At 42.2% G+C, this 16190-nt stretch overlaps 1 protein-coding gene across 3 annotated transcripts in view; it reads left to right on the top strand.

Moving 5' to 3' along the window:
- Positions 1-5309: 5309 nt before the first annotated feature.
- The window catches only part of MTHFD1L (methylenetetrahydrofolate dehydrogenase (NADP+ dependent) 1 like), a 248531-nt gene continuing 237650 nt past the window's right edge, over positions 5310-16190 (top strand). For 2 of the 3 annotated variants that reach the window (XM_084624120.1, XM_084624121.1), the window contains exons 1-6: positions 5312-5585; positions 7259-7343; positions 8682-8732; positions 8817-8870; positions 14751-14875; positions 15899-15999. In XM_084624120.1, the coding sequence (XP_084480246.1) occupies positions 5398-5585; positions 7259-7343; positions 8682-8732; positions 8817-8870; positions 14751-14875; positions 15899-15999 (604 nt within the window). In that variant the 5' untranslated portion in view covers positions 5312-5397. Of the gene's footprint in view, positions 5586-7258; positions 7344-8681; positions 8733-8816; positions 8871-14750; positions 14876-15898; positions 16000-16190 lie in introns of all 3 variants that reach the window. The other variant, XM_084624122.1, reaches the window with a different exon arrangement.

Here is a 16190-nt window from a genome sequence, read left to right on the forward strand (position 1 = left end):
CACACAGAGGTTGATGAACTTGCTACAGCTTTGGCAAAGAGAGATGGGTCCTTTACCTCATGATATATCTATACTTAGAACACCGTGTAGAGTACATACACAGCCCACAGCCCTACCATGGGTATAAACAGCATTGTAGATGGTGAGGCACTGCTTAGGCAAGTAGAGTAATGACATGCCAGAATATTCGGGTATATACTGTAGACATTTCTCTACATGCCCAAGCAGTGCCTCTCATGTGGACGCTGCTATTTTTAACAGTGTAGTTTCCCACTGCAGAGAGAGGTTCTGGCAGGGGAAAGCAGCAAGGAGAGGCTTCAGTAGCTCCTCACTGCTGGAGCTTTTCCTTGACACAGGAAGCTGTTGGAGTCTTTCCCTGCCACAGGGAAAGACTCCAGCAGCTCCCCCCTACTAGAGCCTTTCCCCACTGCTTCACCTGTTCTGGAGCCTTCCACGGAAAGATAGACACAGCCTGCTTTTCACTGCAGTGTGCCACTGCAGCTATGCATGCCACCGCCAGTGTAGGCAAGGCCTCAGGCAGTAGTGTCTCATGCTTTTAGATCCAGAGGTCCAGGGCTCTATCTCTGCTGCTGACAACCTTGTATTACACTGGTCTGGCTTTAGACTAGAACCCAAACCCTGTTTTAAACCTAATTGTGTTCTGAACATCATCTCCTTGGCCCATCTGATTTGTGAAGGTTTGCTCATCCCAGCAATTGGAGAACTCAGGTAAATGTTGTGTAGAGCAGTGGTTTTCAAACTTTTTTCTGGCGACACAGTTGAAGAAAATTGTTGATGGCCATGACCGGAGCTGGGGATGAGGAGTTTGGGGTGTGGGAGGGGCTCTGGGTGGGGGGGAGGGGGTTCAGGGCTGGGGCAGGGGATTGGGGCATGCTTAACCTTGGGCAGCTCCCGGTCAGCGGCGCAGCGAGGGTGCTAAGGCAGGCTTCCTGCCTCTCCTGGCACTGCAGACTGTGCTACGCCCCTGAAGCGGCCAGCAGCAGGTCCAGCTCCTAGACGGAGGCGTGCAAGTGGCTCTGTGGGCCTCTCACCTGCGGGCACCACCCCCCAGCTCCCATTGGCCAGTTCCTCCCCATATATTGGCATAAATCAGCAAGGTGCGTGCCTCCTGCTGGAAAGTCCAACACCAGTGCTGGCCCTAGTTGGGAGATTAGGAAGCACTCACATAAGCATGGAATTAAGTCTTTCTCTAAATCCGTTCTGAAGATATCGAACATACCTATGAGCAAACCCACTGGCTCGGCCCATGAGGACGTTCTATGTCCTAAATCCCATAAGCAAAACAAGAAGGTACAGAAACCTAGGGTTCCATCAGCTCCACACCAGGGACCTTTGATACCGTCATCCACCGCTCCTTATAAAACCTGAGACTCTCCAGACTGACCACCACAGGATAGCATCATCATCACTGGCACCGATGGCCTGGGCAAAAAGAGACCCTCTTATACTAGGGAGGTCCAGAACCATGGCTGCACCATAGGGCATTTTTGCTCTTTCGAATTCAGAATCCCCTCCACCCCCATCAGAGCCCTCCATTTCCAGAGTTTATATTGCCTCTGAGAGATCTGCTGGTGGGATGGAGTTTATCACCTCTCCCCCAAACCCCCCAATACACAATCTACATCTCTCCATTGGTACTGCCAGTACTGCCATTGGAACCAGAGTTAACTCTTTCCTCCTCAGGAGATTTGGAACCATCAGAGGAACCACTCCTCCTGTACCACCATTCCCCAGGAGACCCACACGACCCTGGGACCAACCACTACCTCACCTGGCTTGGAGTGATTGGTACCCCATGCCATGGGGACCACTGCCACCACCTTTAGACCCCACGTAGTGGCCATAGGCACAAATATCCCCCTTTGGAATCTATCTGATATGCTAGGGAGTTACCACCTGCGGTCCTTTTGAGGGAACGATCAATTTACCTTCGAATCCGATAGAAGAGGAGTAGGAGTACTACCACGCTGTCATCATCATCACCAGATGAAACAGTGGCTTCAGCATCTCTTCCCTCCCTCCACCCCTTTGAAAACATTGGGTCTATCCCTCAGTTCCCTGTCAGTCCATTTGATGGCTATCAGTGCATTCCATCCCTCTATGGAGGGCTACTCTATTTTTGCACACCCACTAACCACGCAATTATGGAAAGGCCTGATAAGAACTTTCCCACCTCCTTGAAAGATAACACTCCAATAAGACTTCATTCTCATTCTTTCGGTTCTGACACGCCCACCCCTCTTTGGACCCTTAGGGGACTTGCTCCATGTGCCTCTTCTCCATGAAGGTCGCCTTTCTTGCAGCCATCCCATTGTCGAGGAGAGTTGCTGAACTTGGTGCAATGATGGCAGACCTTCCATATGCTATTTCACAAATATATAGTTTCTTTACACCTACACCCCAAATTTATGCCTAATATGGTTTCAGAATTTCACCTGTATCAATCCATTCTTACCTGTATTCTTCCTGAAACTGCACGCATCTATTGAAGAACATAGGTTTCGCTCCCTAGATGTTTGATGAGCCTTGGCCTTTTACCTGCAGAGAACAAAACCATTCAGAAAGTTCCCAAGGCTGTTTGCTCTATAGCGGAGAGAGTAAAAGGATACACCATCTCCACCCAGAGAATTTCCAAACATATCTGGTTGCATTCTACTCTATCCACTCTCGAACCTCTCCTCCTCCCCCTCCAGGGGTATGAGCTCACTCCATGAGAGCCCAAGCTGCAACTGTACTGTCTCTTCAGGACATACCCCTTCTAGACATCTGTAAAGTGGCCACTTTTCTGTCCACACATTTGCAAAACATTACACCCTGGTGCAAGACTCAGCTACTGATGCCTTCTTTGGGAAGGCAGTTCTCTTCTCAACCCTACCATTCTCATCCTCACACCCTCCACCTATGTAGGTACTACTTGTCAAACACCCCCAATGGAATACAATAGAGACCATCACTTGAAGAGGAGGAGGAGGAGGTTAATTACCTGAAACTGGAGGTTCTTCAAGATGAGTGGTCCCTATCTTTATTCCACAACCTACCCTCCTTCCCCTCTGCTTCAGATATTCTCTGATTCGTGGTGGAGAATGAACTGGAGAGGCAGTTAGCCCGCCCACCCTTTATCACCTCAGAAGCACAAGATGAGCCAGAGCACATGAGCAACAGACACTACTTTCAAATTCTTCACCTTAGGGCGCATGGTGCGCATACGTAACCCACAGTTGCACACAGATAGGGACCACGCATCTCGAAGAACCTCCAGTTACAGGTAAGTAACCTCCTCTTTCTATTCCTAGATTTACATAGTGAAGTTTTAGAGTCACTCACATTACCTGTTCTTGGAAGAAAGAAGGATACAAAGCATTCATATGTTCAGACAAAGGGCTCAAATTACTCCTGCTGGCTTCAGAATGGGACTACAGTAGCTGTGCAGGATTACTGTGCTGATCCTCCTCTGGAGTCTTCCAGAGGGTATGGGAGGCAAAGCTACCATGATAGTAACTATGTGGGTGAACCATCAGGGAAAAGCAGCATTAAATTTCAGCTAGGGTTCTTCGGAAACACTGATTCAGGGCATCTCTCAGTCAGCCCAAGCCTGAATGCTGTCACAGCTGCACCAGCTGGCTTTAGGCTCTCCAGCAGCACATGGTTTGCGGATGGTTTGTGCTATCATGCCCCACTCTCTGTACATTTAGGCCACCTTGGTTTTACAGGCTGAGTTCTGCCCACAAAAGACAGAATTAATTATTCACCATTTTCTTGCCTAAAAGATACTGTTACATTCATAAAAGGTATGGTCATAGTATCAAACCACTTTATAGAGACAAAATTATTGCAATCTAGAAGTAATGAATGTTATACAGCACCCTGTGAGAACAGTGAGGCGTGAATGTGAAAGTGTTGTTAGCCTGTGAAAACACTAAAAGGGTCTGGTGTCTGAGAGTATTTCAGCAAGGTTTTCAAAGACCTGTTCTACAGGTAGTAAATGACTTTCCATTGCTCTCCCTGCCTATCTTAAGTCCCTGCTCGTCCCTTAAAATCCTATTCTTTCATTACATCCCGTGCTCAATGGTCACATTGTTATCTCTGCTGAAATCCTGCTGCTCTACTCTAAAGGGAGTGTTGGGTCACCATTGCCAAACCTCACCTAAGATCCCTAGAGACACTTCATTCCCTCTAAAATATTCCTGCTGTCTGACAGAGTGAGCAAGTTCCTCTTAATTATCCTGCTTGGTTATGGGAAAATAGAACAACCCATTACAATATGAAAGGCCTGGCACAACTCTGCTCAGCCTAAAGTTGATTCTGCATTCAGGTCTCTTGTGCCCCATAGTTTTCATATCAGTGTCATTCGCTATACTGCAAGACATCTCTGACTGACAAGTCCTAGGTTGTGTACCATTTAAACTAAAGTGGATCAGCAGACCGCAGGATAGTTCATGGCCTCTTGGCTGTTCTGAAGAATGAGACCATAGGACAAAGTGTCAGCCTGATCTTTATCAAACTGTGGCCTTTTGACTAGATAGTGGTGGGGTAATACCATGACAGCCAGACATCATGATGCAGGGGTGGGTGGGTGGACAAACATAAAATATTTCTAGTTTTGTCTGAATGCACCTGAGCATTGGAGGTTGTTTGTTTACATAATACATTTATTTATAGCCGGTAGCAACATTTAGTTTTCATTACAAATGTGACCTTTGGTGAACTAGGCTATTAATATTATATTACGCAGAGGTAAATGTGACTTTGACTAGTCTGAGTAAGGTTGTTGTTCCATTGAGACAGGCCCTAAACTGCTTTATGAAACTTTTAATCTTAAAGGAACAATGTCAACTTAAACTGTAGTCATGTGTATGGGGGGGGGGAGAAGGGCTTGCAGTGTGCCACCCATTGTAAAGATGGGAAAACTGAGGCATATGGCACTTAAAGCTATGGGGTAAACCTATAGGGAAGAAGCTGGGCTGATAGGAGTCCAGGTTTCTAAGCCTGTCCTGGAACATCTGCACTGCATTGTAAACCTGAGTTGAGGGTTGCTGAGCCCCAGGGTCTTGCTCTGCTGTCCATACTGCACTATACAGCCCCTCTCTGACTCACGGCTGGGGCTGGGGCTTGAGCTGTGCCGTGCTGCACAACACCGGGCTTGGGGCCAAGACTTAGCCGCCCTCTGGGTCCGTGGCCCTGGCTGCCGGCGGCGCACTGCTGACTCCTGTGAGGCTGGAAGGGGCGGGACTAACGGCCGAGTCGGAGCGCCCCTAGCGGCTCCGGCTTCACCCTCCGCCCGAGCCCGGAGCTGCTGCTGCTGCGCTGTGTCCCCCCCCCTTGGCCCTCAGCCGGCTCGGCCCCCTCACGCCGCCCCGCTCCAGCCGCCGCCGCAGCATGAGGCTCTCCGCGCTCTGCCGACTAAGCCGGGGAGCCGCCGCCCCGCTAGCGGGCAGGAAGGGGACCGCGCCGCTGCAAGCCGGCTCGCCCGCGACCCGCCGGGGCACGGCCAGCACTTGGGGCCGCTGGGAGAAGCAACAGGCTGGCGGCGGCGGGAGCTGCAGCGCGCGGGGCTCGGCGGCCGGGTAAGCGGAGCCAGCGCAGCCACGTGCCCCGGGGGCCGCGGCTGGGCGGGGAGGTGCCGCGGGGTCTTTTCTGCCCCCCGCTGACAGCCTCGCGGCGAGGGCGCAGCTCTTCCCGCTTGTCGCCGGGCTCCGGGCCTGCCTGCGCCCCGCTGCGTCTGATGCAAGAGCTTGGCGGAGTTGGGACAGAGGCTCCCTCTGGACCCCCAGGCCAAGGCGGGTGCTGCCATCCCCCGGCTCCGGGAGGTTCAGCTTTCCTCTCCCTGCCCGCGCCACCTCTTCTGGGGGAGTCACTTCGCAGCATCCCCTGGGCATGACACGCTCCGTGGGCTCCCGTTGCTCCCCTCGCCTCAAGCACAACACTCGTGGGCGCGTAACTTTCTTCTGACAAACCAACGTGCCCTGATATCAGGAAAGGGAAAACTAAGTGAGGGCTCCGCGAGTACAGCTAACTCTGCCACGTTGCACGTACTCCATGGGTTCTGTGTAATAACATAAAGAGTAAAACCAAGTGTTGCTCTCAGTGAAGTCAGTTGTGTATTAAATTACAGTATGTATAAAATTATGTATTAAAAATCCACCGTGCATTAACATTATACACCAGAGGCTGTGAATTGATTCCTTTACTATGTTTTAGTAATGCTGTAGGTTAGTAAACGTGAAAGAATTTAAAAGGTACTTCTCTACTTCTGCCCTTTACTACTGTTTACTACTCATATTTCCTTCAGCTTGGAGAATAAGAATCATTGAAGCTTTTGTTTATAGTCAGTTTCACTTTCAGATTCTTGGTGTTGCATTGCTTGTGTTTCAAACCCTGCAAAGAGGTGGGAAATTTCTGCTGCTCTCTGGGGGTTTTAGAGCTTGTTTTTCCCAGCTCAATTTTAAGTTGTATTCCTTAAATGTACCTGTAAAGACTGTAATTTTTGTACCCCTGGACTTCAAAGTTTGTAATGTTTATGTATTTTATTTTCTTCATTACAAGCTTATATATTTTATTTCCTTAATTTTTGAGTGAGTGATTGATTTATTTCCCCATTAATACAGCAGTAAACTGGACAAGGCTCCATTTGTTTCAGTGCTGCTCACAGGCAGCGAATAGCAGCACTGAAACTTAGTCTGATCTTAGCAAGTTCACTTTGTTGCCCCTTGAGGAAGCTAGATAGCCCTAGAGCTACTGGAGCTATCTGCAGTCTCAGGAAGAGATTACTTGTTTGGATCACATTTGAAAATCGTTCCCACCCCCTAGATTTTAGGGATACTAGAAATGAAACAAACTCTGCAGAAAATGCATATGTCAGTGTTACCCCTCCCCTCTAGCTAATAAAGTATCCTGTTCACTGATGAGTGGATTTTCCAAGCCTTGTGGAATAATTATAGGTGCAGAATCTAAAGGACTGGGCATGTCAGAGCAATGGTAAATGCAAGTTAAATAATGAAGTTATTGTGGCTGGATTTGTTACTTCAGTTTTGCTGTACTCAGCTGTCAAATGTTACTGTACTTATTAATATATACATATTGCTTTGAAAATGAAAACCATTGAACATGTTTAAATATTCAGTAGTTCTGAATTCTGTCACTAAAATAGTATGGAAAATCAATGTCAACAGCTTTCTGGTCATGGTGTAACAGGGAAATGTGTAACAAACGTTGATACTATGTTACTGTTGTGTTGCAGAGAAATCATTCAGAGTTCAAAGAAAGTCCTGGCATCTTTGCAGAAAGGACACCCTACATTTATGCCGACGCTTGCCATTGTACAGGTAAAGTATTTGTTTGTTTATTTAACTAAACGATTGTTTCTTATTATTTTCATTTTGAAACATTTAAAAAAATTATTTATGTACTATCAGTAGAGTAGCAGAAAAAACTTTAATAGAAGGGCACTTGTACTGATTGGTGTTTCCTAGTTAGCTTCTCATAAGCTGTGTAATGAAATCTAATAATAGATTGGGTTGGGGATTGGTCCTGCTTTGAGCAGGGGGTTGGACTAGATGACTACTTGAGGTCCCTTCCAACCCTGATATTCTATGATTCTACGAATAAATGCTATATACGTACAAAGTATTATTGACAACTTTTAAAAGAAGCAACAAGTTCTACTATTTGAGAATTTAATGAGTGATCAACAGCTGGCTTTATTGCCAAGTCTTAAAGAACTGCTGTCTTAGAAATATACATTCTTAGTGCTGTATAGTTGGTTTCCACAGAAAGTCATAGGATAACTCTCTTTAGGTTCTGTATGAAACCAATTTCCATTGTCAGAATTGGTGTCTAAGGCATCCAGACTGGGAAGATGTGTAATAATCCATTCTACTGAGTTGTTAAAATGAAAAATTACTAGACAGCTAGAAGGATAGTGATGGGATGCAGGTCCTTTTACTTCTAAGTCATTGGTTCAAAACTGTCCCAGATCAATAGTCGCTAAAAACAATTGCCATAAGATAAATTTCTGTTGGGGTCTGTGAAAAGAGTTGGTGACTTTAGTCCAGTTCCCAGTAGATAGTGGCTCACATCACATACAATAGAGGTGGAAAAGACTTGAGTTGGGGCATATTTGGGGGGCAGTGTAGAGAATGTTTTTATTGCCCATTGACTGTACTTTACCTGTTATAGGGATTCAAAAATGACTTCACTTTCAAGTATTGTTGGACTGGTGCCTTTTCTAAAAACTAAACAAATTTGCTTAAAGTAGGGAAAACATCCAGCTCTTATCTTTAAGATATGTATTTCAACATACCAAGCCAAGATAAATATTCCAAGCTGGCCTTCTGTCAGATTCCTATAGACTGGGCAGCTTTAACCTCCTTTCACTACTGGGGTTTTTATAGTGGGGTTGCTGAGAGCCATTGAACCAAACTGTGAACCCTGTATATGATGGAAACTGCTTCAAGCCAGGGGGTGCAGCAATATACCTAGTTCCAGCATCTTGAAAAGAGAGAAATGTTTGCGCTGCACCTTCTTTCTGTAGATCTGTGGATCAGAGTGCACACAATTTTTCTTAAAATATAATCCTATATAATCATAAAATTCTCTTTGGTTTCAAATTCTGTCCTTAGATTACTTACATTCTGCCTTTTTTTTTTTTTGGTCCCCTTAAGGCAAGTGATGAAGATTTGGTGCAAGAAATAAACCAGAACTTTGCCAAAGAGGTGAGGATTAGGAGATGTGGTTGATTTTAATTGTGAGCCCTCTGACTGTTGTTGTAACTTAAAATATTTGTTTTCTCTTGGCAGATTGGTCTGCACGTTATTCACATTTGCCTCCCTCAGGGTAGCAGTGAAGATGAGGTAACTGTAGCACTTCGTTGGAATCTTTTTCTTTACACTTGAATCATAACACCAAATGGAAACGTTTAAAATTTATATTTATGGCATTCATCACCATTGAATCCTCTGAGCACTTTCCAGACATTACATAAACATATACTCTTAGCACTCCTGTGTAGGTAGGCAAATATTATACCCATTTTTACCTATATATAGGAAGGGTCAGAGCAGAAAACAGAACTTGGATCTCCTTGTTCTCAGTTTAGTGCCTTAACCATAAGAACAGAGTGCATCATGGGTATAATCTTGCAAATACTCCACGTGTGGAACTTCTGTTGAAGTCAGTGGAAATTCTACATAAAGAGAGTTTTCACAGTTGGGACCCTAACTTGATACCTTGTCTAATGCAGTTTCTTTTCCCTCCATGCTCTCCAGAATACACATACTCCTTCACTGTATTAGATCAGGTTTTAGCCAGAGAAACTTCTAAACTGAATATATTATTTCTAGAATTATTTTAAATATGTTTGTAACTGGCTGTTTACATCACTGCCAGAGGTAATGTTAAAAATAGTAGTAATAAATTCCTTCATTTGGTAATAGTAACATAGAGGTGACCAAATTCTCACTTTGGTTGCACAGTTATGTCAGAGGCACTGAACTAATGTAACCGAGGTCAGGATTTGGGCCTGTATGTATTAAATACAGAAACCTCTTATTAACATTGTAAAAGGGCCAAATGAATTTAAAAATAAAAAGGGATTTCAGAGTTAAGGCTATCACCCTTTCCTCTCCTCATCTCATCTCATCGTGCTTGGGAAGTTTAGGGTATACAGTCGATAATACATTCATCCAGACCCTTCATACTTTCTAAATAATGACCGGGTTGCAAAGCACAACAGAAACGTAGATTTCATATACTGTGTTTCATGGATTTTATTAATAGAATTTTACTATATTTTACTTTAGTAAAGTCTCAAAAATAATTTCCAAATGTGCTTTCTATAACAACTAGCTCTTACATACACGGATCCTTCCTGATACAGATTTTTCTGTCTCGACCTTGTGGTTGTTATGGATCCTTACTTTAATATTTCTGGTAAGCCGCTTTTACAAATAATGCATTGAATCTGTTACCCATTTAAGAAAACCAGACCTTTCAAACAACAATCAAGATACGGTTTGCTGTGTTCATAATGAATGGGAACCTCATCTGTTGAGTAACACAACCCAGAAGCAGGTAGAAGTTTGTGGATATGAAATCATAGCCTCTGCCATTGTGAACCATGGAGGTAAACAGCTTTGAGTAGGAATTCTGTGAACCATGGAGGTAAATAGCAGTAGCCGCTGTCTCTCTTTCAGCTGTTAATTTGCACAGAATCAGGTTATTTTAAAACTCTAGATGCGGATTTGTCTTATTCCGGGCAGGTGTATTTTTAAAGATGGTACTTTAGCGCTTGTGTATTCTCTTTCTGTTTGCTTCTCTATTATGTTTTTGTTTTGCTTGTATATGGCCTGATATTTTAGCAATAGCCCCAAATGAAAAAAAAAATGCTTAACTTCATTTATCTTCTGAATTATGTATTTTAATAGAAAATAGGGTGTGTGTTCTGTTTTTCAGGTGGGCTTGTTATTACAACTCACTGAAGAGAATTCTGTTATACGTTGTGAAAGGTTTTTTTAAAACACTATAGGGACCCCATAACCATAATACAGGCTGTCATGATTACAGGGATAACTGTACCTCTGTCCCCTTTTCTGATCTCTCTGAGAGCCCCCTCAGGTAATAGGCCTCCTGCCGTCACCTGCCCAGGGGTGGAATCCTACATTTCTCCCACTCTAGGACTGAGTCCTAAGTACAGCCCCCCATGTACTAACCATGATTACTCAGCAGGCCCAACTAAGTTTAGCACCTACAAGTCTTCCTTTTGAGAACTGTGACCAAACAGCTTCCTCACACCAAAATACTGTTTAATCATATCAGGAGCAGAGCATAACATAAAAGGAAAAAAAGATTTTACACAACAGAAGGCCTACAACGTGTCTGTCTTACCCTAGGGCTCTACCTCTGGGGTAGAAGATCAGGCAGGTTTTGCTTTTTCAGATCCTCCAGCAGACTCTGCATCAGTCTGTCATGGGTGTTGTAACTATGGCTGGAGCCTGGAAATAGCATCTTCCCAGCTAAAAGCTCAGGCATTGTCTCCCAATGATTCCTGTCACATTTACTGGGAAGTTGCTGATTGGGAGCCATTGTGTTGTCTTCTGGCTAGTTTCTTAACAGCTCTACTAATCCAACATGTGCAAACAGTAAACATTCCAGTAACCCAGTGTAGCCATACCATCCCACTAACTGTCTCACTAGCCCCATCACATACAGGATTTGTAAATTATTACAGATCAGCCCCACATCCTTCACACAAGTTTATCTAGTACCACAGCACTTTCATGCTCCACTTCATATTGTCTTCTGACTGAACCATCAAACTAGAAATAGGAAAATGTGTGTTTCTCTTCCTGGGTCAGCTGTAGATGTCCTGGATAACCTTGAGAAAGTCACTTCGTCTCTCTGCCTCATTTTCCCATCTGTGAAATGGGGATAATATAGCCTTGACTCACAGAAATGCTGAGAGGCTTATCGGATTATGGACTTTGAGAGTTTGAAGTATACTTAAAAAGTACAAAGTACAAGTAAAAAGATTAGAAGTATAGGATAGTCATATGGAATGGTATTAAGCATGTCAAAATGATCAAGTGTTAATAATTATTAATAAAAGTTTAGCACTTGTATAATGCTTTTCTTCATTAGAACTTGCAACTGCTTTAGAAAGACCAGCCAGTATCATTATCTCCATTTCACAGATGGAGAAACTGACTCTGAGAGGTTAAATGACTTGCCTAGTATCACACAGCAGGTTCATTGCAGAGTCTGGAAGCAAATGTGGATCTCCTGATTGAGTGAGGGTGAGGTCTGTGAGGACTCTGTGCACTCAAGAGTTTCTTTTACATGTACATACAATTTACATAATTTTTTAAAAGCCAGGTTTTTTTTAAAGCTATTTAAAATTTATTTTCAAGGTAGTCTTCACAAGCTCTTACTTAGTGCTAGCCTCACTTTCCATTATAAATATGAGCTAAAATAAATGTAAAATTACATGACTTTATAGTAAATTTTCTTTGATTCTGTGATGCACAAACATACAGCTTAGCCAGGTAATGAAGAAGTGTGTGCTAGTTAACTTTTTTCAAAAGGAAATTTTGAAATACTGTAATTTGTTTACAGTATAAGTTTTAATTTTTGAAGCCACAGGAAAATGGAATATATCACAATGGATCAGGTTTGATATAGATGTTTTTATTAGAGATGGATTCAGACACAAAATTCAAATCTGGATTGGGAGTGTTTTTGTCTAAAATATTGTTTCAACCAGATTTAGGTCAGTATCGAAGTTTTATAAACACTTAAAAGGTCTGGAAGTAGTTGGGCCTCTAGTTTTGGTTTGAGGCCCAACTTTGTGCTTCTTGTGCTGTTTAAGGATATGTGGCTGTATCACTTGTCTGTTATTTGGCCAGTTTAGATTATCAAGTTAAACACTTCGTAATAAGGGAAGATAAAACCTTTTTTCTGAGTGTCATTTTGTTACATCAAAATCACCTCCTGCACTAGATATCATTGTACGTATTCCTATATACAGAGGTTATCTTTTGTTTGGTGAAGAACAACATTTGCACCAGCTGAGCACAAAAACGTTCAATTGGTTGTTAAATCAAACTTTACATTCAGTCATTTTAATTCTTCTGGAAATGTGTTTCCCTTTTAAAATACGTATTTTTTCTTTTGTTCCTAGTTTATCATGTCTTCACCCTACCCATATTTAAAAAACAAACACACAGAGTTCCAAAAACAAGTGTTTAAATTTATTTTGGTGGTCTTACCAAAAACTAATTTGTTTTTTAAAAATAGTTTTGAAGGCTATACTTCATTAAAGTATATTAGGATCTTGATATTTTGAAAAACATGAGTTTAAAAACAAAACCCTCTTGTGATCATTTAAGTGCTCTTTTATTGTAACAAATTTCATATTCTTCTTTAGATGGTTTCTGTCCAAAACCACGTTTGTTTAAACTTTGACTTCTGAATATGTTCTTTGGAACCGTTATAGTGTCTAGCTTTTGCTAAGATTCTACACAGTAAGAGACCAAATCCTCTCAATATTCAGGATTTCAGTACATGGAAGAACGTTGCACCACAATGAGTGTTATGTGAAATGTAAATAAAATGCTGACATTATAAAATGCTACAAAGGAAACCTAGTGGTTTAATTCATAATATATTAGGTTAAAAGGAAAAACAGAAGATTTAAGCAAGAGCAAACAAGCTTTCCCCTTTTTATAATTTAAAATAGAAAATAAATTGCATGGGGAGGTGGGGAAGGAGGTTAAAGATGGCCACCAACCAATCATAGAAGTGTATTGGATTCCCCCTTAATTCTGATAGTATGGGCCTGCATCATGCAGATAGATATCAATATAAAAACTAATTTCTTACCCTCTGTTATTTCTAGGTCCTACAGACTTCTCTGACCAGTTTGATATAGTCATTCAAGAATGCAAAAGCCTAGGTTATTATTATGAAAACTCTTGTTTCATTGACAGGGCCTAGGGGTGTGTGTGTCTTGGTCTTTTGTCCGTGACATAGTTTCAAAACTTATAATATTTTTTTAAACATGCCATAGACAAGAATATCATGATTTACTGGGGCTATCTGAATAAAAATGTAACATCCCACAATGATAAATTCTAGGACATCTGCAGCAAAGCCCAAAACAATCAGTGGGCCTACGAAGAAGACTGTTGTAGGGGAAGAGTTAGTTAACATGAAATGGTACACAGAATATTTTCCCTGCTCCATTTTGACCTAAGTGTAGAAGGGAGCAAGATGGGAGATTGCAGGTGGGTTGTGACAGCTAGGAAGATTGCAGGATAAAGATTTTGGTGATGGAGAGTAATGAATGGATTTTAGAGGTGTCAGAGAGCAAGAACTGACAGGATTTGATGGTTGTGTGGATGCAAGAGGATGAGAGCAATGAGTTAGAGGACATGGGGTTGTGGCTTTTCAGACTTACGAGGCTAGTGGTACCTTGATTTGAGCTGAATGTCTCCTTTGAGGTTCTTAGAATTCCTGACAAGTGGTCATGATCCTGTGAATTTTTGTTGCATCAGGTAATGGTTTCACAACTGCTATTTTTTATTTTTACTACCTCCAAAAGTTTAGTAGGTGCTATTTAGAACAAATAAGAGTGTTCCCTGTCACAGAGTTTACAATCTCTATTTTGGATGTGTTATAGGAAATGAGAGTGATAAACAAATGGGGAGGTAGAGTTATGGGGAAATGGAAGGTAGGACAAGGGTCACAACAAAATCACACAGTTAAACAGTTTTAGCCATGTAAACATCTTGATGGTTCTGAATTGTAGTTAGTTTTGTTTTTGGTTTTAATATGGCTAATGGAAATTGTTTTTGCAGGGTCTTATTCTGTGTCCTTGCCCTTTAAATATCATAATTAAGCTCTCTTCCCTTTTCCTTCATAATGGAACAGGTCTCTTTACATACACTTATCTGTTGACCATCATTTCAGCAATGTTGGGGACAAATTCCCTCAGTTATACCCCTGCAACTCCATATGTGGGGATAACTGTTAATGTACTTAGTACTCACTAAGCCTTGTGTGTATACTCCACAGATTCGCTGCATGCTTCTCTTTCTGCTAAAGCATGAGAGAAATAGCCAGATGACAAATGCCATGTGTTATAAGCATTATTTAAAGCTACAACCCATTTTTATTTCATAATGTTCTACTTTTGACTTTATCCTGTCTTCTAAAGCATTTTATTAATTTCCTAGATTGTTGGTGAAATCTTGAGACTCAATGAAGATCCTACGGTTCACGGCATTGCCCTTCACCTCTCTGAAAATGCATACAGCACCAAAATATTAAATGCAGTAAAACCAGAGAAGGATGTGGATGGGTAAGCTAAGTAGTAAGAGGTAGCCAGAGCAGATACAAGTTTTATGGCTCTAAAAATCTATTTTCCCCATTGCTTTTCACTAATGGACTCCTCAGTCACTGCGTTTAACTGTGTCATTAAATGTGGACAAAAGATTATAAAATCAAGCACACGGTGTCTGCTTAAGTCATTTTGATGGCATTGTGCTTTAATCTTTGCTAACTGTAAGCCTGAGAAGTAGTGTACTTAAAGGCAACAAAAACCATGTCTCAGTTTTATTCTCTTCATTCAGTGTTAAGGTAGTCCAGTCCTGCGTGGTTATCATTTTTATTAATTTAATTGACAGCATTTTTAAAGAAAGCTCCAAGGTGAGAGTTTTTGCTGAACCTCTAAAGGGGGCATGGGTCTAAGGTAGTTTTAAGACAGGTTTTCACCCTCTCAGTCTATCCTGAACCGCTCCAAGGGCTGGAAAGGCCCTGGCATAACTTAAACAGTCCTAGGGTCCTGTCTAAATTACAGCAACTACCCTGGGCGGCCCTACCATTTTGTTCCTTTTGTCTCCTCCTCTCACTCTTGCCTTTTCTCACACGCTCCAGTCTTCTGGAATAACATTCCTTCCTATGCATCAGATATCCTGAGTACTTCCAAACATCTTTAAACCCTCCACTGCTTTTATGTAACTTTCCATCCACCCCTGACAGATGCTCCTGTATCCGTTTTTCCTCCCCTCTTTGTTTCCCTCTTATTCTACTTGAACATGTAACAAATTGTCTTGCGCTCATTTTATTTCTGATAGCCCTTGTTCCCCTTCTTTTATCTATCTTGATGGTTCTATGTTTGTTTGAAATCTAAACTCTTGGGAGTAGTGCTAGATATAGCAGTTTAGAGATTAAAAAAATCTAGTAACCATATACTATTGCTAGTTCTATGAGCCTTGCAGTCTGAATTTTAACACATAGGATGTAACCCATAGGGCAAGCTCTAATTAAAATACATCTCTCACACACATTCTGTTCTATATGTTTCCATGTTTTTCCTTGATAGAGTATCAGATGTAAACCTGGGACGGTTGGTGCGTGGAGATACTTACAACTGTTCAGTTTCTCCCACTGCCAGCGCTGTGATGGAGCTTCTTGAAAAAATAGGTAAGACAGTCTTGCGCAATTCTATTTCTAATATTGCCAAGTACAAGATTTTGTTTTCTGGTTGATTTGTGAGATTCCTGTATAAGATCCTTGGTAGTGAAATATTCCCCTAATTTTTTTTTTTCCAGTTTTTGTCATACATTAGTCTTGTTCTGTATTTCTTCATCCTTTTTTCTGATATGCACAAACTA

This window comes from Lepidochelys olivacea (genome assembly GCF_965140295.1).
Source record: "Lepidochelys olivacea isolate rLepOli2 genome assembly, chromosome: 3".
Classification (NCBI taxonomy): Eukaryota; Metazoa; Chordata; order Testudines; family Cheloniidae; genus Lepidochelys; species Lepidochelys olivacea.